Raw genomic sequence first — 24,764 nt, 5'->3', positions numbered from 1 at the left:
CACTCGTAAGACGCAAACTACCACGTACCGCTTTCCCAAACCTTGGTAATGGAGGCCTTTATTCCACATGTGGAAAGTTAGACAGTTTAAAGAATTTGATATATATTCTTTGGGCAAATGCACTGCAGAATAAATTTAAAGGCATTATCCTTCTTTCTAAATAATTCTTCTCTTGAAAGAGTTAAGTCATTTTACTTGGAGAAATTAAATATTTAACTGTTAATCATTAATTTATGTTATGTGAGTTTTCATAACCAATCAGAAACACTGATTTCATTGGTTTTTTCTTAGTCTTTGCCTTAGATGTGCTAAGAAAATGGACTTAAAGTACTAAATTTGACTAGGCCTGCGTTTTTTAAAAATTGGTTTAATCCTTTCTACTTGGTTAAAAAAAAAGTCTCAGAAGAAGCCTTACAAAAAATTCACAGCTGAAACTGAAACAAGCCCAAGAAGTGACTATATTTGCATAACTTGAACTGTATTTGGAAGAAAATTCCACTGAAGACAACAATGGAAGCTTATCAAATTGGAATTTCACATAGATTTTCCATAGCCCCACTAATGAATACTGACTCATTGGTCAGCTATGGTGAAAATGTAATGGAGCTCTAAGATAGGAAATGTATCATTGGAGTGTGTTCGGTGGTTCCATTACATCAGTATGAAAACTGCATCAGGCATCCGGTTTCTCTGCTGCTTTCTGAGACCAATTCTAGAGCACTATGGTTATTAATTCTTTAGCATTTTGACTGGGGCCAGACTGTGCCACTGAATTAAAACCCCTTTTATTTTGCTACAGTCATGAAAAATGTGGACTTTATGCCAGATTGGGATTGTTTGGGCTACTTACCTGGTTTTATATTTTATCAGGATGGCAGGTAACATGCTACTGAATCCTTTCCAAGAAAATTTTAATCTAGGGGATAAATTCGAAGGCAGAATTGAAGGTACTACTGTATTACTATATGAAGTTGGATCTGTAGAGGACCAAATGCTGTCCACTGAAAAGGACACTTCAGAGAGTAAAAGTCTGAGCTAAGACTGATTTAGGGCTTCCCTGGTGGCGCAGTGGTTAAGAATCCGCCTTTCAATGCAAGGGACACGGGTTTGAGCACCGGCCTAGGAAGATCCCACATGTCGTGGAGCAACTAAGCCCGTGCGCCACAACTACTGAGCCTGAGCTCTAGAGCCCGCAAGCCACAACTACTGAGCCCACGTGCCACAACTACTGAAGCCTGCATGCCTAGAGCCTGTGCTCCACAACAAGAGAAGCCACGACAATGAGAAGCCTGCGCACTGCAACGAAGAGTAGTCCCCGCTCACCACAACTAAAGAAAGCCCACGCGCAGCAACAAAGACCCAACACAGCCAAAAATAAATAAATAAATTAAAAAAAAAAAAAAGACTGATTTAAAGCATGTTATAGTTCTACTTCCAAATGCTTACATTCTAAGAATTTTCCATTCTATTAGTGATAGGTACATTCATGCTGCATAAAATTTCACCTTTCACAATTGGTTCAGAATGCCAGATGATTTTTGTGATATGTTCACCTCTTTTAAAATGGACTGAAATTGATAGGTCAAACAGTTAGTCTAAACTATTGAAATAATTCTCATTCTAAGTAGTGCTGAAAATATTATCTGCTTTGTCCTGTTCCTGAGAAATAATTGCATATTAAATCACTTTTTGATTTCTATAAGGATCAGTCTTTCAACTTTGTTCTCAAAGTTTATTTTAGGACTTTATTTTAGCCCAAATTCTTTTCAAATTCTTTCTTGTATTTAACTTTCAAAATATATGCATCAGTTAGAAAATCTGAAAACCAGAGAGAATAATGGACTTGATGCATATGTTTTCTTCTTAGGAAAATAATATATTTGCCTGTGTGATCTAAGAGATGAGTTCCAGTTATAGAAATCTACATCACGGGTTTTATCTGTCCATCCATCCTTTCATCTATCTGGTACACTACCGGTAATAACAACAGTAATGAATAATAATAGCATTAATAATAGCAGAGGACATTTCTTGAATATTTATGTTCCAGAAACTCTGTTAAATCCTTTAAATGGATTATCTCATTAATTTGTTTTAGTGGTCTTCTCAATGGTGGGTATAAGTATACCCATTTAACAGAAGAGGTATCTGAGGCTCAGAGATCATAACTTGTTCAATGTCCATATTAGTGAGTGGTAGAACCAAGGTCTGAATTCCAATTACAGTCTCTTGCCAGAGTGTTTTTTTATTCTGGTGGCTGGGCTGGTCTAGGATATTTTATATACTTTAGATATATTTGCAAAAGTACCTGCTTATTTCAGGTTAGATTGAGTTCTAGGTTCTCCAGCTCTCAACTCTGTAAGTTTTCATGACACTAGTTTATCTTGGACTTTCTTCCTAGCACTTTCTTCCTCGCACTTACTTCAGACTATGACTACATGATCAGATAACTTATTATACAAATCAGGACTCATCTGAGAATGAAAAGGGCTGCTGTTACTAAGTATTCTGGGACAATAGATATAACTAGGATTGTCCAGGCACGTGGGGACATGGGATCATTCTGACGGGCCACTAGGATATTTCTTCTCGGCTCCTGGTCCAGAGCCCAGATCCTCTGAGGGCAAAACTAGGTGTTTTTTTCCAATGATCCTCTGATACAACCTTTATTTTCTCAGGATTAGTTTTCTGGACAACTATTTTTTCCTCTGTTATGGAGCATAACATTTAATAAGCAACCTAAAAAGACCAGAATATCTTAATACTCCTTTAGAGCTGAATAACTATGGACACAGAGGCACATTTACTTATCACTGTTATAGTAAAAGTATAAAATGTCCTATACCTTTAATAAGTCCTTTTTCTTGCAGAGTTTTCAGGGAAGGTCTTCGGGTAATAAACTTCTTTAATCTGCTTTTAACTCGGTTTTTGTCGCTTGTATCAGAAGCACTATGATGCAGTCTGAACACTGGAGATTAAAAAAAAAAGTCAGAGGCTTTCAGTAAATTTTTCCTTTATGATTATTACTTTATGCAAATATGAATAGAAAACAGCAGTTATGGGACAACTACCTGAATTAATAGCTCAGGCCCTTCTGTTTAGACAGGGCATAGGAGTAAAAATTTGCCCATATGAAAATATTAGCTCTGTTGCAACATGCATGTGTAATGAGAATGTGGTTAGCTCCATATTTTCACAATTTATTTTCACATTCATTTCCTCATATTTACCACAATAATCTTTATCTGTATAATTCCACCTAACTGTATCCATACACAAAATTGTAGAAAAGTTCATCTAACTTAGAGATAAAAAAGCTCTGGTTAATTTCAATTAATTGTGATTATATACTGCCTGTAGGAAATGTAGGCATTTTCAAAGATCCTGCTTGCCCAAATAATTTCATCAATTTTCTTTATCAAGTTAACCCAAAGTGATTTCTTTTTCAGAAAGCAGATATTTCTTACTCTTTTGTGTGAAATTACCACTAGGTGAAATTCTGTAACACATATTGCCTCAAACTTTTGCCATGTCTTCATCAGTCCCCCATCCTCAGTTTCCAAGCCTCACTGTTATCTTCAAAGTTAGGTGTGCAGCAAATTCATTTCCTAAGCAAATATTTGCTGAATGTCTACTGATGATCCAGTCCCATGCTAAACGCTGTGAATTCAATGATGAACGTAACACTTAAGGTCTGTACCTTCATTAAGCATGGAGTCTAAATACATTCAAGGTATCTTATTATTAATGACTTTATTAACGAACTTGTTAACAATGATTCTTATCATTAATAATTCCTGAAATGATAGGAATTTATTATCTCTATGACCTGAGATACAGATCGTAAGTGGGCCCTTTACTGTCTTAACCTAATTACTGACGTCATGTGAGGATTTGGGGCACTTAAGTAGGAACATAGAGGTTCTTTTCCTCTCAAATCATATTTTAGAATAAGCCAATCATTCAGTTGGGTTAATAATAATATGACTAAAATGTATTGACACCGTAATTTATGCTTGATATTCTCCTAAGCACCTAACATGATTTAACCTAATTCTACTGCAATGTAAGCTACATGTAGGCAGGGATTTTTATCTACTTTTACAAATGTTGTTCACTAATGTGTCCCTAATACCTCAAACACTGTTTAGCATTAGTAAGTGTTTAGTCAATATTTGTTGAATCAAATCTCAAATGACCTTTTGAAGTATATAAACTAATTCATCCATTTTAGAGATGAAGAAGCTAAGTGAAAGAGTCAAGCTAAGTAATTTGTCCAAGGTCCAGTCTGGATATGGGACCAGTCTCATAGGATTTTTATCTGGTATTCTAACGTATTGGAGTATTGGTGAAAGAATGGAAGGGGAAGGAAAACATAAATATCAGGAGCTCACGTAGTCATTTAAAGTAGAATGGTTTTAATCAACTAAAATTTTTTAAGTAGCTATTGGGTGCAAAACATTCTACTAAGTTACAGTTGTACGGGAGCTTTACTTGAGTCATTCTATCCTCTCCTGAGGAACTCAGGAGAAAAAAGAGAGAGACTTAGGAGGGAGCTGCAGCTGGAAGAAAATAAATTGCCTGAATTAGAGGATCTGAAGTCAAATTCTCCCAGTGGGGTCTCCAAGGAACCCACAAAAGTGCCTAAGGGAGAGTGTATGCTTTAAAAATTCTGCCAGGCCTAGAGTGTGAGAAGCTTTCTTATAACTGGTCAAATAAGGACATTTTTGCAACCTCCTTCCTCTAGCTTTGACCACAAAGTAGTTATAAACTTGTGTTAGCAAAATGGGGAGTTGGGGTGAAGTGTTAGGCTAAGGAAAAGAAGAGGAAGACATCCTGCCCTCCTCCTAGCTAAGTGTAGAGTGGAGTTTTAATTTTAAATTAAGTTCAAAATTTTGATTATCACATGGGGTTATACACTATTAAATACTGAGTTGAGACAGTACTTGCCACTTAAAAGACCATAATATCTTATACTACCTCAAAGTAAGGTTCTCAGTCTTAGCACTATTGATATTCTAGGCCAGACAATTCTTTTTTGCAGGGAGTTGTTGTATCTGTACAGGATAAGGATGTTGAGACGTCTCCCTGTTCTCCACCCACAATATGTCAGTAGCATCCTCTCCTCAGTTGTGACAATCTAAAATGTCTCCAGACATTGCTAAATGTCTTCTGGGGTGAGAGGGAGAAAAAGTGCTCCCTGCTGAGAATCATTCCCTTAAACTGAAGGGACAAGTTATAGGACCTGCTTCAGTTCTTGTTTATTGGTGGTGGAAGGGCTACTCCCACACTGACAAAATGTAAAGCAACAGTGAAAAGCAAAAAAAAAAAAACCCTATTATTTTAATAATATAACTCTCTATAAGTAGCATGTATATAAAAATATATATGTAAAACATACATATCTGATCTATCATCTATCTATTGTCTATCTATCTGCTATCTATTAATTAAATGAGCTGTTTATAAAAGTACAACCACTCTCATGTGAGGGTGGTCAATGGGTCTATCACTTGAAAAGGTTGGGAAGCACTGCTGTAGACCAGAGCGTCCCAACTATTGTATCTGACAGGATGGTTATGTAGAGTGAGATTTACGGATGCCCTCAGCACTCTGGGTAATTGAGCAGGACCAAGGCAACCTGAGCCCCTGGGAAGTTGTTGTTGGTTATGAGCAGTCTTATTTATTTGTTCCAGTGGGCTACGCAAATATTATCACTTTTTTGTCTATTTGAACATAAAATGGTTTGAGGAGCACTGCTTTAGATCTGTGTTGTCCAATATGGTAGCCACTAGTCACTCAGGGCTATTGAGTACTTGAAATGCAGCTTGTGCCATAGGTTGAAATAATAATGTTTTGGATATTTTTGTTAAAAAATATATTGTTAAAATTAATATATTATTAAAACTTATTTCTTGTTACTTTAAAAAATGTGGCTATGAGAAGATTTTAAATTACACACACATGGCTCAGATATTTTTGGACAGCGCTGCTAGGTGATACACACACACACACACACACACACACACACACACACATTGACCACCTACTGAATACACGGCAGTGCTGGATTTAACTGTTGTGGATAGAAATGCATATGGTCTATGTAGTAATAATACATCATGATAAGGAGTTTGAAGTATAAGAGACTAAGGGTTCTTAGAGGAGAAACTGACCTCAGGTCATTTTGGAGAAATAGCAAGTGCCTTGAAAACCCATGCAAGCCATAGTTGCTTTTACAGGACCATGAATGTCAGGCATTAACTGATTCAAAACTGTATGATTCAATGAGTCATTCTGAGTGTCTTAATATACTGTGCTTATATGCTATCCTATCAACTTTCATCTGGGTCCAGTCGTATATAATCTGCTCCAATTGATAGCTGTATCAAAGCCCCGTGGCTCTGGGTTCTAGTACTGGGAGCTAAAGGAACACTTATCCTTCAGGAAAAATCTACCTCAGTAATTCTGGTCTCAGGTCTGCCTTTGAAATGATATGGAATAATCAATCTAAATTTTCACAGGTTACCATTTTCTATGTCTAGTCTCACCTCAAAATCTTGTCATTTTCCATGACAGAATGTCAAGAAATTAAGGGCCAAAAGAGGTATTTTTTCTGCCAGTTAGGGACTAGTAAAAATGATATGATTAAACAGTACTTTGTAAATTAAAACACATACACATGGTATAAATGTGAGATTATGAAAGTAATTATAAAGTGTTATATATATATATTGTTTTCAATACCAACTTCTGCCTTCACATGTGAGAAATGTATGTAAGGTACACTGGTTTTTCAAGAAAAATGAAAGTGGTATTTTAAAATGCTTTAGCTTGTTTCTTTCTCATACATTCTGAGAAACTAGCAGAGTCTTGAATATGATTACACAGTTTTTAACATAGCCAAACTATCCAAAGTTGCCTCTAATGATGACTTTCCTGGAGACAGACTAGAGTGTCAACTTCCATTTCCTGATGCCATAAATAATCGCCCTCAGATGACAAGTCAAATTGCCAGGCCTTTGCCATCATTCATTCTGCTCACTTTGTTCTAAGAAGAGATACGCAGAAGTTAAAGTCAATAGATAGCTATAATATATGGCATAATTTTTATCAACCAAATAACTTGAAAGCGCTGTAAATACAAACTAAAAATGTAAAAAGCACATGGTTATAAAGCAAAGTCCATCACTGGACCCCTGTAAACAGCAATAAAACTCTTTGAATATTGTGGTTTACAAATCTGATTTTAACAGCCAAACTTATAAAACAGTTTACGCTTTTCTGTTGTCAAGGGAGAAAAACTTGCCAAATTGTTCATTTTAAGTAAATACAACATAACCAATTAAGGAAAGCAAAATTTAAACACATGCCTATGGTAATCAGGACATAGTTTGCTTCTGATTTCACTACTGATTTTAACAGAACAGTGTTCCTTCCACTTTCCCACAGCACCCAAGTGACCCCACACATACTTTTAGAAACTTGTAATCACACAGTGCAAATAAAAGGACACTTTACTGGAAAATACACAGTGTGGTACAATAATCCATCATTTATGAAAAATAGAATTCAGCCTTTTCTCTTTCCTCAGAGATTCAACTACTTTTTGAGGGTGAAGCTTACTGCAATTTAAAGATTTATGTTAAGCCAATGAGCAGTTTTTTTCCGTTCCCATTTAAACTTTTTATTCAAAAATGAAAAGAGACTAAAGAGATAGGGGTTTAAATTCCAAAGCATTTAATCTGATTTACAGAGGGATCACTCTTAGTTCTACATATTTTCACCTCCACGAAAAGTTAACTTGAATTGGATTAGCTTTCCAGGTATTCTAGAATTTACTTTTATTTCCTTTATGCTTCCTCTCTTTTTTTTTTTTTTCCCACTGATGGGTGATCTTTTCTTTCAAGCCCAAACAAATAGACTATTTTTCAAAGCGTAAGTATTTTGAATAACAATATGCGGTTTAAGTCTCCATACTCATAGGCCAAAGGCATTAGCTTTAAGCACCATTCTTAACCAGTGGAGAGATTTAATTGGTGTTAAAGCTGCTCACACCAGAGAATAGTTAGGATCCTGGGCTTTTCTAGATGATCTTCAATAAATATCATTACATATGAGAATAAGGCATTAGCCCAACACAAGTTTTATACCTGACGCAGCCATTATGGTATTAAAACCACCTCTAGAGATAGGAATGCTTATTGTAATGGATGCCCTTTGTATATTTATTTCCCAACTTTAGTAATGGGAGGAGGAAGCAACACAATTTAGACGATGAATATCCACTACCATTCTATTAAGGGATGGGAACCACAAAAGAAAAACCTTCAAATCTTCCAGAATCCAATGGTTTGGATAATATGATCCAGAATTGTGCATCTGCCAGAATTTTTCTTGCTATGGACCTTATTTTGAAATATCCCCTTTTCCTGCCAAACTGCTGTTCTCGCGGTATTCCCATGTTACAATTACACGTTGTTAATATTATTTTTTTTTTAAATTTGGAAATGCTGGGAGAGCTAACATTTCAGAAATGTTGCTAAAGGAAAGTAGAGTCATTACCCTTCAGAAATGCTATTACAAACAATTTTCTAGGCTACTTGTTGTCACTTTTTTAATGGGGTTTTACATAGGGATCAACATCAGGTGTAGATAGATAGTTGTATTAGCAGCTAAGAGCTCCCAACACAGAGAGTCTGGTAGGATGTTCAGAGCAAAACTGGCGGCAGTTGCTTAGTGCAATCATCTTAGCGCACTGCAGTGTTTGGAGAGGGAAATCCAGAAAGAAATGACAAAATAGGGTTATATCAGGCTCTTCATCCCCAGAGATTCGAAAACACTTCTCAAACCATCACACGGATTACATAACAAAGTGCTGATTGTCTCCTTTCATATTTTCCAATATGACCTTCTTGTATTTGGAATTACCCTGCTGTACCACTTTCTAAATTACTAAAACAAGAGCACCTTACCCAAAATAGAGAAATAAAGTTTATTAAATTTCTTGCCAGTCTCCTGCCTGATTCCTTTACAGGGCATATCTGCTTGCGTTAATTCATTAGGCTGTAATAAATACTGCTTTGCTCTCTCCAGAGTGTGGTTTTAGAGCTCAAAAACTTTGCACATAACTCCGTGTCAGAGTGGGCAGAAAGGGTAAGTCTGGACTTAATGTACTGTTGGTCATTTAATATCTTTTTTTTTCCCACATGCTCAGTGTAAACAGAAGTCATAATTTCAGCCCCCTGAGGAGCTAAGTTATTGAAACTTTAAGTGACTTACTTGAAACACAAATCATGATTAAATCTGGAAATAATTGGAAGAGGGAATGCAGGGCATTTTAACAGCAGTGCTTTATTTTAACCACTTAATTCCCACTTAGACATTGTAGAAATATAAAATAAATAATCAGTTGGAAACAGAAGGGTATGAAAACGTTCTCTTGCCAATGATTCATATCTACTCATTTAAAGAGGAGTGAGAATTCATGTAATGAAATATGTTTACTTTTAGGCTAAATTATCTAGTTTAAATAGACAAATCTAATCACATGTTTACGTTTTCAGTGTCAATAAAGAGCTGGCAGTTTACTGTCATGGCCCTGTAATTCAGCCATATGGAAATGCCATTAACTGCTTTTTCCAGTAATGTATAAATTCTTTATTGTCTTTTCATGTATTGACCTAATATTTTAATTTTGCTCATGATATACCTTAGATGTGTCTATGTTGATAATGCATTTGTATAGTGTGAGTCAGGGTATTATATTTAAACTCTTTTTACAGCATTTAGCATAGCATTGAGTTACTTAAAGAATAACTTTCAGAATGGTTATGATGATGATGATGACAGCTTCAAAACTGTACTGCAAATATTGAGTAATTTCATCACAAATATAATTTTCTTTCAATTGTTAGTCTATCTGGTTTCTTTCTATAAGCCAGAGTTGCAAAAGATTTTTGCATCAAAGGTTATGGAAATACTACATATTCACAAAAAAAGGAAAGAAGAAAAAGAGAATACACCTAAACAGCAAAAACCTATGGTGTGTGTAGAGACATATGATGACATTTTTTCCTGAAACAGAATCAGATACAGATACAGTATAAGATGTAAAGATTCAGATCATCAAGACATCTTCTATTGACTAGATGTTTTATCTTGGCTTCTTACAACTTAATGTAGTGTTGATAAAACTTTGTCACTTGAGAGCTATTTCAAAACTTTGATAAATTTGCTAATAGAGTAAGGGGTTACTGAGCTAAGGCAGTAACTGATTTTGAAAGTAAAATTACTAAGGAAAAAAAGGAAAGAAAGAAAAAAATAACATACGGCACCAATCCAGACAAAGGGCACCATGAAGTAGAAACATGTTTTCCATGAGGAAGGGCTGCATATTAAATACAGGGATGGGTTCTCTCCTAGTGATAGAAAACAGGCCATGGCCAAATCAAATGAGAAGAGCCTTATAGATGAATGTGAACATCAGTCCACAAACAGAGAACAAAATAAAGAAAAACAAAAACAATAGGATTGTAGGCATGGCAATTCCCCCCATAGAGGTAGAAGCATGACAGAATTCTAGGAAATTAACACTTAGATTTCTATGGAAAAAAAAAGTCAAGTTGGAGAAAGAAATAATATTCATATTTAAGAGTATCAGACAATTTCCATGTTTACTTTACATACTGACTCATGCTTAGCAGTATTTGCATTGGGTGGGTGGTATTAAAATCTTCTCTCCATACAGACATAAATAGAGCTATCACTATGTATTTTGTGCACGTGTATGTATTTGTACCTTTGTGAAAATGTGTGTACAGATACTGTATTCTCAGCAGGCATAGGGGGGAGAAATATATAACAACTCTGAAGCGTTTTCTTTAATCTCTAAACTCTTGGCCCTATGTGTAATCAAGAATATTTTACAATGTATCCTTAATTTTCCAAACATAAAATTTGAACCAGGACAGGAAAATATATAGTCAAAAAAAAAATCAATATTTAAGAGGAAGTGGTGGAATCAAGTGTTTATTTAGATTGTGAGAAAAGTTTAATAAATATATATATTTAACTTTTCTCACAATCTAAATATTATAATTTTATATATATAATCATATACATAATTACATATAATAATCTATATAGTATTGATTCTTTTAAAGCAGTCTCAATTTCCATTTTGGCTAGTCAATCTGATCATCTTAAAATCACATGTATTATTAATAATGACTAATGTTTGTAGAGTACTACCAGTGTGACAAGGAACTGTACGAAGAATGTTATATCTCATTTAGTCCTTATAATCATTCAATGTGGTAGGTTCTCTTATTGCTGTCTATTCTGCAGACTAGGAATCTGAGGTTCAGAGAGCTTAAGCCAAGTAGCCAATAGTGGCCGAGCCAGAAATCAAATGCAGGGCTGTTTGATTTGGAGCCCCTGGGCATGCCTAACCTGCCCTACTGCCTGCCTCTCTATCTGCCTGGCAATGCTGTCAAAGTTCTAAGGAGTTCTAGAGAGATGGCAGTAGCCTCCCGCTGTGGTCAACTACTTCCAACCTAAGGTCTTAAATCATCTGCTTCAGGTGAACTGCTGACAAAATTACTCTAGGTGCTATGTGTCACTGTAGACCTAAAAGGGCAAATGAGTTGCTTTAGGCGAGATTAGTGAATCACAGGACAGCAACAGTGTTGACAGCTGAATACTCTCTGGATTGTCAGTCAGAACAGCTGAAGATGGCTTCTGGGTTGCAGAGAGCCATAACCATCATAAACACAAATTGAGCTCTTCAGCTACTGGGCAGAAGGTGAATACAAGGATCACTCACCATGCTCCAGGTGGCTGAATGTAGCAAGACAAGAATGAATATAGAAATAGAGCTATAGGGTGGAGATTGGGGCTTCCTTTTAAGCAAAGATGCCTAGTGACCTAGCCGGTTCTCTCAGTTTCTTAGTCCTTGTTCTTGATTCCTGTCATCACACAATCTTTTTTCAAAAACAGATGATGCACCTTTAGCCCACAATACATTCACAATACATTCAAAGCACATACATTCATGTCTACAAACTCCTTAGTTCTTCTCTCAGCCCAACCAGGAATCTCATTCTTCTCTATACCCAACCACAGAGTCTGCTTGTATTATTCCTAGTTGCTTCATAGGAGTAAGTTCAGGATCAGCATTTGAGGGGAAAGCAGATACGAACCACTAATACGTGGCCTCCTTCTAACAGCTAATGCTGTTCCTTTTCAAAAATGTGTGTTCCGTTCTCTCTCATGCATTTTTTCTCTCTTTTGAATACTACCAGTTTTGGATTTTGAATTTCAACTCTGATACTTAACAGTGGTAAGATCTTATTTAAGCAGTATAAGTTCTTTTTGCCTCTATTTTCTCATCTGTTAAACGGCACTGACAATATCCCTACCAAGGATTGTTATAGCAGGTAAATACCCTGATATATGCAAAACACCAGCACAATATCTAGGGTGTAGTAAGTATTCAATAAAAACTAACAATTGTTATGAACTGTGAGGTTATGATAGCTACCCCATATCACAATCATGGTTGTAATAATCATTAAGTAAACAGATCAGGTGGTAAGAAAAGTGCACTCTTCACCTTCCATCCCAGTGCCTCTCATTTTTTCAGCATTTACTGGTCATTTATTATGTATCTGGTATTATTAGATTATGCCTTTAGCTGTTGCATACATTAAATTTATATTAATTTATATGATTAGTATATATTAATACATACACATTTTAATTGACGGCTATTTGGCTCTCAGTTAAAGAAAATACTTGTATACAACCCCAAGAGTTTATCTGTGATTAATTTCTGCCAGGTAGAGTGTATTTCAAGACTTTGAACATGCGTTGAAATCATTGGGTTTTGAAGAACTATCCATTAACGACTTTCTGAACTGTGACAATGGATATTGACAGTGCTTGTCAGACTAAACCACTATTGATTGGCTCACATCATGTGTATAGCAAAACCAATTTCTTTCAAGTGCTTCTTCCTAACTGAAATACATTATGGCAGCCTTCCTCTCTGTTTATTTTAACACCAAAGCTCATCGCATGTAACACATCCAGCAAAAAGGTTTCACAATGAACAAAGCAGCAAACTGCAGCACAGAGAGAAGTGAAGGCACTTAGCAATCCAAATACTCTTGTACTGTAAGTTGCTATCCCTTTGGAAAATGTCAATCTCTTGCAGAGTCTTGTTTTTATTTTACAATCCTCTTGAATATGGAAAGATCATGGACTAACAGAGCTTTGCTATTGTTTAATGATCCTGTGACTCTCACGGTTTCTACCCCTGAATGAAACTATTTTAAGTATTGTGTGTATGTTTAAGTTGTGGGAAAGAAAGAGTTTATGTTGGGTCATTGCTCCCCTGTCCACAAACATACACAGCCCTACACACACACACACACACACACACCAGGGATGTGACTTTTCCCAAGTCTTAGAATGTTTTCTCCCATGAGTGACTCAGGCCAACTTTGGCCATATGCTACACATTGTACAGTTTCATTATTAATTTGAATTTGCATTGTGCCTTTCTTCCCAAGAGGGCACATTTCTTACTGAAACAACACTCTTACATAACAAAGAGCAGTTCTCATAATACCCTCATGAGTGGGAAGAATTCCAGATTTATTTTTTTATTTGAAAATATTATTAAACAAAATCTAAAAGCATACCTTCCCCAAGTACTGACTGATCATATCTCATACTTCCTGCAGTGTACGAGGAGCATTCCAGGGCCTAAAGAACCTTCAGTCTTAGTTTTCACCCTCTAGGAAGCTCAGAGTTTACTGTATGCAAATACCTGGGGAAAGCAGGGTATTCCTAGATCTTGGGATAATTCTCAGAATATTCCTAAAATTGTCAACCCTCTAAAAAAGCGATCCTTAGAACTCTACTCATGAGTTACTCTGATGATAAAACAGGGAAGACTTGGTTAAGTCTACAAATACTTTAATTAAATCTGGTGTGGTGCTGTCAGCTTCTTCCCCAGTCTAAGCATGCCTGGAAATTTAAAGAAAAAAATTTGCTTAGAAGGCTGGCAAATGCTACACAAGCAAAATGTATCATTGTGCAAATCCCTTCCTTAAGTGACAGAGTTCCAAGTTTACTTGAACATTTGAGACTAGGATTTCTCCCAAGATAAGGATTCCATTGAGTCTTGCCTCCTGCTCCTCCACGCTATGGCCCAGCAGAATGGCCTCACTCAGCCCCCTGGACCATGTCCTTCCTCTGGCTTTGCCCCTTGGCCACGGCCTTCTCAACCCTCACATTCCCTAGCTCTGAGACAGGCTCCTGGCCTTGGGCCCATTCTCTTGGCACTCTCTGCAGGGGTCACTCTGTCCTGAAGAACGGCTGGTTGTCAGCGTGGCAGCCTCCCATGCCTTTTTCAGGACATGGGAGATCAGGGAATGTCAGGCCAGAGCCAGTTAGTCTCTCACAAAATAGTTTTACTGGGATAGGACCCTCTAGTAGAGGCATCGTTTTGATGTAAGCTTCAAGCTATTTGCTCCAAAATGTGCTTGTAAACCACTGAGACCCTCCCCCACAGGAAGGGTATTGAAAATGCAAAGGGTGGGCTGAGCAGAACTGAGGACACAGTATGCAGTCTACAGCTAAGTGATCCGGGATAGTGGAGCGGTTTGTCCTCACAAATGCTGACAGACAGCTGCAATTTGCAGCTGGCAGTGAGTTTATGCTTGCTAAACAAAGATCTAGCTGGAGCCGGTGAATACTTGGCTCCATTGCAATGATCATAATTCATAACATACATTGCTAAAGAAGGAGAAAAAACTAGGAAAAGACCCAGAAAGACCCATATCATTGTGACACTTGAAGCGGTCAGGATATACGCTGTTTTATTTGTTGTCTATTTGGAGTCTATGTGGGGTTCTTTATGGAGACGATGGTCCCCTGGTCTGTGACAAATGAAACTGCTTTCTGCTTTCCAGTCACACCTTCAGATTAACTCTTCTTTCCATTAAAAAATAGTGATAGGAAATTTACTTTCTGCCAAAATCCAATTATTATCCCAAATATTTTATTTCTTTTCCTAGATGAGTTAATTGTAATCAAGTTGCCAAGCTTTTCCTTGTTTTTGACCATCAGATAACCCCATTCTTGGGGGCAGTTCATGTTGGAGTCACAGAAACATGAAATATTAAATCTGGAATGAACTTGAGGGAACATAAAATAAATGCTCCTTACTTTTTAAAAAAATAAATTTATTTATTTATTTATTTTTGGCTGCGTTGGGTCTTTGTTGCTGCGCACGGGCTTTCCTCTAGTTGCCGCAAGCGGGGGCTACTCCTTGTTGCGGCATGTGTGTTTCTCACTGCAGTGGCTTCTCTTGTTGCAGAGCATGGGCTCTAGGCCCACAGGCTTCAGTAGTTGTGGCTTGCGGCCTCTAGAGCACAGGTTCAGTAGTTGTGGCACATGGGCTTAGTTGCTCTGCAGCATGTGGGATCTTCCTGGACCAGGGCTCGAACCCATGTCCCCTGCATTGGCAGGCGGATTCTTAACCACTGCGCCACCAGGGAAGCCCAAATGCCCCTTACTTTTGAGATGAGGAAAAAGACACCCAAATTGTTTAAGTCACTTGCCTTAGGCCACAGAGTAAGGAGCAGGGTAAAGATTCTCTCCAAAGTCTCAAGCACCATCTCTGGGTTTTTGTCAGCACATCTTTTATGTCTCACTAATCCCAGATTTAACTTTATTGGAAAAACTGTCCTAAATCCAGAAGAATGTTCTACAGGAGCCAGGTCTGTTGCTCTAGGCACCCACTACTAGCCCAATTCTTCCAGTGATCAGGAATTTTAGATTTGAATCTTAATGCAGTCATTGCCATCAATTAATTTCGTTTTATTCTACATATTTGGAAAAAGAGTTTTGAATAGAATATGGAAATATATATATATTTTTTATAAATTTATTTATTTTTATTTTATTTATTTTTGGCTGCATTGGGTCTTCGTTGCTGCGCACCGGCTTTCTCTAGTTGCAGCGAGTGAGGGCTACTCTTCGTTGCGGTGAGCGGGCTTAGTTGCAGTGGCTTCTCTTGTTGCGGAGTGGCTTTGGCTTCATTGCAGTGGCTTCTCTTGTTGCGGAGCACAGGCTCTAGGCATGCGGGCTCCAGTAGTTGTGGCACACAGGCTCAGTAGTTGTGGCTCGCGGGCTCTAGAGCGCAGGCTCAATAGTTACGGCGCGCGAGCTTAGTTGCTCCGTGGCATGTGGGATCTTCCCGGACCAGGGCTCGAACCCGTGTCCCCTGCACTGGCAGGTGGATTCTTAACCACTGTGCCACCAGGGAAGCCCTGGAAATATATTTAAATTCATATGCATAATTATGCATAATAATATGAAAAATACTTGCCCCAAGGGGGGAAATTACAGTAGCCTTGCTTTTGACATGTAGCAATTCTGTGTTTACTATTATACTTTTCTTTAACTTTTGGTAACCTGAAATCTGTAATAGATTATTATTATTTAGGGTTTTGACCCTTCTCATCCCTGTGGGGAGAAGATCCTGTTGCCAATTGCCGGGACACTCCTCCAGACACAGATGTCACCGAGGAGAGTCCTCTGCTGGATATTCCCTCCATGTGTTTCAGCCTAAGCTAAGCGGGAATAAACAGGATTGAGCTAGGGATGGGAACATGCATTTCGCCAAGTTCCAACCCCTCTGAAATTCGAACTTTTGGACTATTGAACAGGCTGAGATCTTGATTTTCTTCAAGCTTGTTTACTTTCGACAAAATAGAACTTCTGGTCTTGGGGAAAAAAATGTCTTTGGGTTTTAAAGGTCTCTGAAAGCTTCTTGAGACATTAAGTACCTCTTGTATAAAAAATAATACAGCGATGATTTAAGACCAGAGAAACTGGAAGTGCGTGGATTAAATGACCTTTAAAATACACATAGGTTTAAAATCAAAAGGAAAATGCACTTAGCAAAAAAGCATTTGGGATTTACTTCTAAAACATGGTTGGAAACATTCAGCAAACTCAAAATGAGGCAACGCACACACATCCTCATTTTGACTTAAAGATCTACTTTAAATAACACAACAGATGTGGTCATCAGCATCTATTCCAACAGGGACACAGTGAATGGTGAGAAAGACGCGGTCAGACTTGATAATAACAATAACTACTGTCATTGTTATTCCTTAATCCTTCAAACTGTCAAAGCACAACCAAGAGTAAAAGGGAAATATTCTAGCAGGATCTGACTCCCTCCCCATTTGTGTCAAGCAGTTCAGTTAGGAAATTTCTATCAGGAAATATTCCCTTAAATTAACCACTGGAAAGCAAGTTTAGCTATTTTTCACTCTATGGCACAAAAGAAAAAAGGAAAAAACACCTGTGGACTTCAGTCTGAAAACACTCCTGACAACACAAACAGGTGCTGGCTCATGTAATGGCTCAAGAAAGCAGAGGAGAACAGTCGTAAATCAAAGGTAGGGCCTTGCAAAGGAAAATTGAACTTAATTGCTCCACTGTGAGGGAATGGCCAACCAAGAATTATGTGCTCTTGGTCACATAATAGTTCGGCAAAATACTTCTTTTGCCAGTTTTGTGCCCACATGAAATAAACTGCTGTTGGAATACATGTGGAAGTCAAAGATGAGGGTGGGCTGAGGCAGATCTTCACATAGCACTTTGGAATTTAAGGGTGTTCCCTATACACTAATCAAGGCTGACACAGAGTCAGTAGTCAGTTAAAATAATGTTTAATAATTGAATACTCTCTGAGCAAGATGTATGGTGGAAAGCACATAGGCATTTGGGCTAAGAGAGCTGATCTCGAGTCCCAGATCCACCACTTAGGAAGTGTGTGACTTGGCTTCCCTGAATCTCAATTTCCTTATCTGTATAATAGGGATACAAAAGCTCCATTGCAATGTTGTAAGGATTAAATGTTATGATGTAAAATATCACAAGGCTTTGTATGTACACAAATACATTACTATCTTTATCCTTTTCCTCACTTTCTTCCTCATCTTCATCATTCTCACCATCATTACCATAAATTACAGCTTGCACTAGACTCTGTAAAGTGAATTAAACAGAGATGGTCCTTGGACCTTTGGGAGCTAACAATTGAAAAGTAAAACACTGATGTGTCTAAACAGAAAGTAGATATGGATAATTTAAGAAATTTGGAGTAAGTGTATAAAAATTAAGTTAAGTTTATATTAATATTAGCTGGCAGTAAAGAGATATGTCCATATGGCGTAGGAAGAGCCCTAGGAATTGCTAGTTGAGACAGAGTATACCTTCTCACACTTTTAACACACTGTATACCAAATTCTCCAACTGCATGAATGTTGATTTATTGCAGCTTTGATGGCAATAAGTGTCCTGGCGGTATAAACCCTCCCACATGAATGCATGATGTGAGTTACCACAACAACTTCTGCTAATAATAATAATTTTAAAAATAACAAATAAAAATATTTTATTTATACTTATTTAAGACTGAAATCTTGCATCTACCCAAATAGAAATGGCAGAAATTTTGCTTTGATAAATATGGTAGCAGCATTGTCTTATATAATGGTACTTCTTATCAGAATTGTGTCAGAAGTACATCTCATGCAGCCTTACAGTACACAGATAAGTACTTTAATAATCACAGCTAAAACATATTTTATATATTAAAAAAAATTTAAAGACCCTTAACACTTGATTAATAGCAGATGGAATATCAGTTTCGGGGAGAATCTGAAGATCTGAGGAGCTGAATTGTTTGTGCGGTGGGGAGTGAGGGAATGGGTTAGTAGGCAGAAGACTCTTTGCTGTTGTACTTCATAGGGGTCATATTCACAACTTTCAAGCAAGATCAGCTCTGAGTAAAAGAAAACTTCTCAGAATGAGTGTCTCTCTGGTAAGCTTCCATACCCCCAGATGGAGTTGATCGCTTATAGTTACTTGTCAGTCACTACTTTTACTTTAGATACATTGGCCTTCTTTTTCTTTCCTGAGCACATCCCACCTCAGGGTCTTTGCACATGCTGCTTCCTCTGACCCAAAACTTTTTTGGGGTATTTGCATAGCCACTTTCCTTACTTATTTCAGATCTTCCCCTAAATATCACCTCTCATAGGTTTTCCCTCTCTATTTAAAATTGCAAGCCTTCTCCACTTAGGTGCTATCTCCCTTCCTTGGTTTATTTGTTTGTTTGTTTATTTAAGTTTTTAAACTTCACTGTCTCACTAATATATATTTTACTTCCTTTTAAAATCTATTTTTCCCCCAATAGAATGTTAGCTCCAGGAGAGCAGGATTTTTGCCTATGTTTTATTGTATTTTATTTTACTGATTTTTTTAGAGACTCTAATCCCAGTACCCAGAACAGTGCTGAACGAATGATAAGTGCTTAGTATATATTTGTTGACTGAATAGAAGAATACACTGACTTCTTTTCTAGAAAAATGAAAGTTCTAATTTCTTTTATTCAACATTTTTAACACATGAATAAAACCCTATGTTCTTAGAAAGTAAACCTTCACCTAATGTTTTATGAAGAAAGGAAATTATGATTGGTTATTATCATTGAATGACAGTCTGAGTTTATATCCACAACAGGTCTGAGAAAAGAAACAGATCCTGTCCCTCAGGCCCTTTTCTTCAAACCTTGAACATCTAGAAGGAGTTGTGGTATTCTTTCCTTATTTACCTATTCACAGACATGAGTGAAAAATTATGTTGCTATCCTTATTATCTTATTTAAATAAGGAAAATAGAATTCATATTAAAAACATTAAATACCTTTTAAGGACACATACATTCAAGGATATATTAAAATTATTCTATATGGTATTTATTGGGAGGAAGGTGAATGAGAGATAAAGAAGAAAATTGTAAAGCTAGAGAGGTGCATGGCTAATGATAATAAAGATGAAAAGGATGATGAGGATGATATAAACTCAATTCTCTGTATCAATTAAGCAGAGAGAGAGAGGGAGAGAAAGAGAGAGAGGCTGAGTTTCCTCAAGAGGCTGATTCTGGTCTCTCATGTGGCTGAGATTGCAGACCTCCTAGACCAGCATTGTTCACATATGTAATTATAAATATGCTAGTAGTCACATTAAAAAAGAAAAAGCAGACATTAATTTTAATAATTTGTATATTTTATTTAACCTAATCTATACAAAGTATTGTCATTTCTCCACGTAATCAAAATAGACATTATTAGTGAGATATTTTATATTCTTTTTCTTGTACTAAGTCTTTGAAATCTGGTGTGTACGTCACACCTACAGCCAGCACATCTCAATTCAGACTAGCCCCATTTTAAATGTCCAATAAACACTTGTGGCTAGTGGCATACGTACTGGACAGTGCAGATCTAAAGCAAGCTTCTAGGTGTCATGTCTGAAGGTGGGCCTTACCACAGCAGTGGGTAACAATATGTCAGAAAAGAAAGCTGCAAAGTCATGTGTCTGGAATCAGAGCCACCAAAACCAGAGACTACTTCTGAATTGATTTGTGTTTCCAGTTCTTTCTCCACCTAGCTTTCTGTTAGTGTCTAAGTAAGACAATTGCATGGGGGAGTCAGTGATTCATCAAAAAGGACAACAGTTAGGAAAAAAGTAAGGTAATTTTACCTGTAACTCAAGCTGGTAGAGCAGATCAAGCAAGACACACTCTGTTCTTTTATCTGTAATACTGATAATTAGGCTTCTGAATTTTAGTATGCCTACTTTCAAGTGCTGTTCTGTTGAAATTTCACATGTGCTAGTCATCTCTCCACCATAACTGAATTTATACCCAAACCTTAAAATATATCTGGGAGGAGTGAATGGGTTAACGATAGGTTCTCAGGGGTGCTGGGTGTTTTAAGTTTATAAGATGTACCCCCTGTGCTCAGGACAGTTACAACAGTTCAGAGTGGTAGTACTTATTTGACCTCTCTCCTGTTAAATGTATTTTATTTTTGAAAATTCATGGCAAGGTAAAATTTTTAAATTATCACAAAGGGTCAGTTTCAGATGATCTATTTTAATATAAGAAAGACTGGATGGGCACTGTCTGCTTTATAGTGCATTATCCAAATAATGGTTTTCTGGTGAGAAAAGTTGGAGACACACACACACACTCAGACATAGTATATGCTTAGTTACAGAATAAATTGGTTTTGTTCAATTTGAGTTTTGGTTTTGCTCTTAAGTGCCATATATTTAGTTGACTTGACTGTACAATGATTTGAATAGACTACTGATTTTACTTTTATGTCATTTCCCTGTAAGGGAATCAATTCACATAATCTCGGCCAAAAATTATTCAAACTTAGAAGTGTGTATATCTCTCAACTTTTACATCACACACACACACACACTCACAAGGCAACACATAGCGTGGGCCAGCTGAGCTATATTGTGCCATAACCCCTAGGATTTAATAATAAAACGAACAATCCATCATGGCACTGATTTCAAGCAAAGCAAATTCTGAGAAAGCCGTTTGATTAGTTGAATAATAATAATCAATATTCATTTCTAAAGGGTTTATGAAACCCTCGAACCAGTTCTCAAAACCAAAGCCACATTCACCTGATTTTCAGCTGAAGCCTTGAGCTTCAGCTTTACCTCTCCCCACAAATGATTTTGCTCTTATTGCAAATAATCACTGGAGAGCATTTAAATGTGTTCATCTTTAAAGTCACCCCCCTAAAAAAGGAGAATACAAACAGAACTTCACTTTAATTTTAAAAACAAGAGTGTGTCTTAAATATGAGTATGATGGAAATCTTGCTAGAAAAAAAAAGAAACTGGCTCCCCCCATTCCGCTTGTAATTTTTAGTGTGTATACAAGTACTTAAAATATAAACTATATAGCAATTGACTCTGTGAAGCAATACATAATCAAACAAGACACCATGAGGCAGACTGAAAACTTCCCTCGATCATGTTTCCCAGCTTTAAGGATGCAGAGGTCTAATAAACATGAACTTGAACTACAATGAACATACTCAAATCATCCTTAAAAAATAGGTATTTACAACAACAAAGTAGTACTGTAATGGCAAAGATAGATGAACTAAGTTTAGATATGTGTAATATAAAAAAGGAAACAATGATTATATAGTACAAATAATTTTGCTGTAATATGACAGCCTAATGACTTAAGTGCCCAATATCGTCATTATGGTTCTGAACCCCATGTGCATTAGCAATAAAGACTCAATAAAACTACTGTATAATTCATACTTTTCCATGAAAATCTTGTTCTTCTTTTAAAATACTTGTGTCTCTAAGATCTGTAAGCCTAAATGGAAAAAGCTAATAACTTGAATTATGTATTATGCCTATGTTGTGATCTGAAGGTGGTCTCAAGGAAGTTTCTAAGCAATCCTTTTGATGGAGAGAAACAACAGTTTTGGACACCTGGCTTTATTTTAAGGTTTTTTAATCTAGTAAAAAATGCTTACTTTGTTATATTAATGCATTGATTTATTGTGTATATAATTCCCTGAAGATTATATGCCCCAAACCCAACTACAATTACTTATCTGATCAGTGCATTTTAATTTTACTCAAAAGAACAAATAATTGAAAGTATGACAAATATTTAAAATGTTCATCTTTACTTAATATTTGCCATGCATATAGCTACTAGTTTAACCTTTTTTCTTCAAACAAGGTAAATGAATGGTATACAGTAGTGATCAAACAAAAGACTGCAAAAATGTCCTGGAATAAGCGAACAGCACGACAAGGCATTATTTCAAGTTTTCAGATTCTCTTCCTTAGATCCCCAAGTCTTTATGTTTGCTAGAAATCTTCCCTCTCTCGAATTATAACATGAAGGAAAACACTTAAAAGTGTAGCAAGAGTAGGTATTTTCAGGCCACTGAGCCATGTATCACGAAGCTGTTTTTCTAAGAGATGCTGAGAAACATGAGAAATTAAAGATGTTATTATCTTTTATTTTTGCTTTTAACGTTTGTAAGGGAGCAGCTGTGCCCAATTCTTACTGTAAAAGGAAAACCATATCAATTTTACTCATTTTTGTGTTTGGAATGAACATGTGATGAGAAGTACATTTTGCCATTATCAAATCGGGAGATGTGACAATAATTGTAATGGGTGTTGTTTCATCTACCTGCTAAACTGGTCCTCCTTGCTCAAAATATGGTGTTGTAGGGTTGTATCAACCATCTGGCAACACAGAATGAGAGTTTCACAAAGAAACTTCTTGGATATCTAAAAATGATGTGAGGATAGACAAGCCCCTCAAGGGTGTCTGCACAGATGCAAATCATTTACATTTGCAAGTGTGTGCACAAAAGAGAGGATGGAATTACCAAGCGAATGGCTCCCCTCAATTACCTGTTTTGTGCCTGAATATGCTTGATTTATGAGTATAGGAGTCAGGAACTTGAAGAACTAAACCAGGAGACAAAGCCTACCACATGAAATACTCTTTTCCACTAATACTCAAACACAGTGAATGTCTGGACAAACATATATGCTCAATTTAAACAACCAACTCTTTTTCCTCATAAGCTGAAATCGAAAAAAAGATTCAACCCAAGCTGTCTTTTCCAAGAGTGTTGAGAAGTTGCATTGTTTTGAAAAAAAACTGGCTTCATTTTCACAATTGAAAAAAAAATGGGTATGGAAAGAATAAGATTGTGCCCATAAAAGCCAATTGTTTCCAAACCGCCCTGTATTATTTGGCCCACATACTTTATCCTATATGGATGTAGGGAACCATGATAGACTGAAAATACAATAGCTGATCAAAATAAAAATTCTATTCTGGAATAACTTTATCATCCTGGAGATATTTGCCGAGACCCCGACCCTACCCCCGACCCACACCCAGTGTGACGAAAACAAACTAAATAAAATATTCAGTTTTCATATTAGGTCATCACTGATCAAGGAACTGGTTTGTTGACTGACAAACATGGGGTTTCTGTTAAACAGACCCTAAAGAGAGACACGAAGTATCAAAGGCAGGTGAGGGACTTTTCTGTCTTCCAAAGAAGGAACTAGAAAGCTGATGTGAACTGGGGCTTGTGGAAAGTGCCATACCTAAGCACAAATGGAGGTAGTGAAGCTAATTAAAAATATCACTGTTGCTAATACAACAAAAGGTGGCCTTTAGTTAATTTTTATGTGGGGAGCTGTCAAAAAGTAGTGATGTAAAGAAAAACATATTTATACTTTTTCTCAGTTGATTAATGTCGAAAAGGTAACTATATTTTCAAACATTTTATGCTTTTTTATATGTAATATATCAGCATTTAGATTTTTAAACTGGAAAATATAAAGCATTAGCTTTCTGCTTAAATAAAAATGTAAGTGAAGATTTTAAAATAAATACCTGTGTAAGTCATACCCTAAAAATGCAGATATCAATAAAATTAAGACCGTCAGTGACTAGATTCCCTGTACTTTTTTTTTTTTTTTATTATTATTTTTTAATTAATTTATTTATTTATGGTTGTGTTGGGTCTTCGTTTCTGTGCGAGGGCTTTCTCTAGTTGTGGCAAGCGGGGGCCACTCTTCATCGCGGTGCGCGGGCCTCTCGCTATCGCGGCCTCTCTTGTTGCGGAGCACAGGCTCCAGACGCGCTGGCTCAGTAATTGTGGCTCACGGGCCCAGTTGCTCCGCGGCATATGGGATCCTCCCAGACCAGGGCGCGAACCCGTGTGCCCTGCATTGGCAGGCAGATTCTCAACCGCTGCGCCACCAGGGAAGCCCCCCCTGTACTTTTAA

At 36.9% G+C, this 24,764-nt stretch overlaps 1 protein-coding gene across 1 annotated transcript in view; it reads right to left on the bottom strand.

The window, feature by feature from the left end:
* ARHGAP15 (Rho GTPase activating protein 15) overlaps positions 1–24,764 on the bottom strand; it is a 609,009-nt gene that overhangs the window by 250,506 nt on the left and 333,739 nt on the right. Inside the window, exon 9 of the mRNA XM_059927125.1 lies at positions 2,846–2,968. Within this exon, the coding sequence (XP_059783108.1) occupies positions 2,846–2,968 (123 nt within the window). The remainder of the gene's footprint in view (positions 1–2,845; positions 2,969–24,764) is intronic.

This window comes from Balaenoptera ricei, chromosome 7 (assembly GCF_028023285.1).
Source record: "Balaenoptera ricei isolate mBalRic1 chromosome 7, mBalRic1.hap2, whole genome shotgun sequence".
Classification (NCBI taxonomy): domain Eukaryota; kingdom Metazoa; phylum Chordata; class Mammalia; order Artiodactyla; family Balaenopteridae; genus Balaenoptera; species Balaenoptera ricei.
This window is presented reverse-complemented; position numbering and strand designations above follow the sequence as displayed.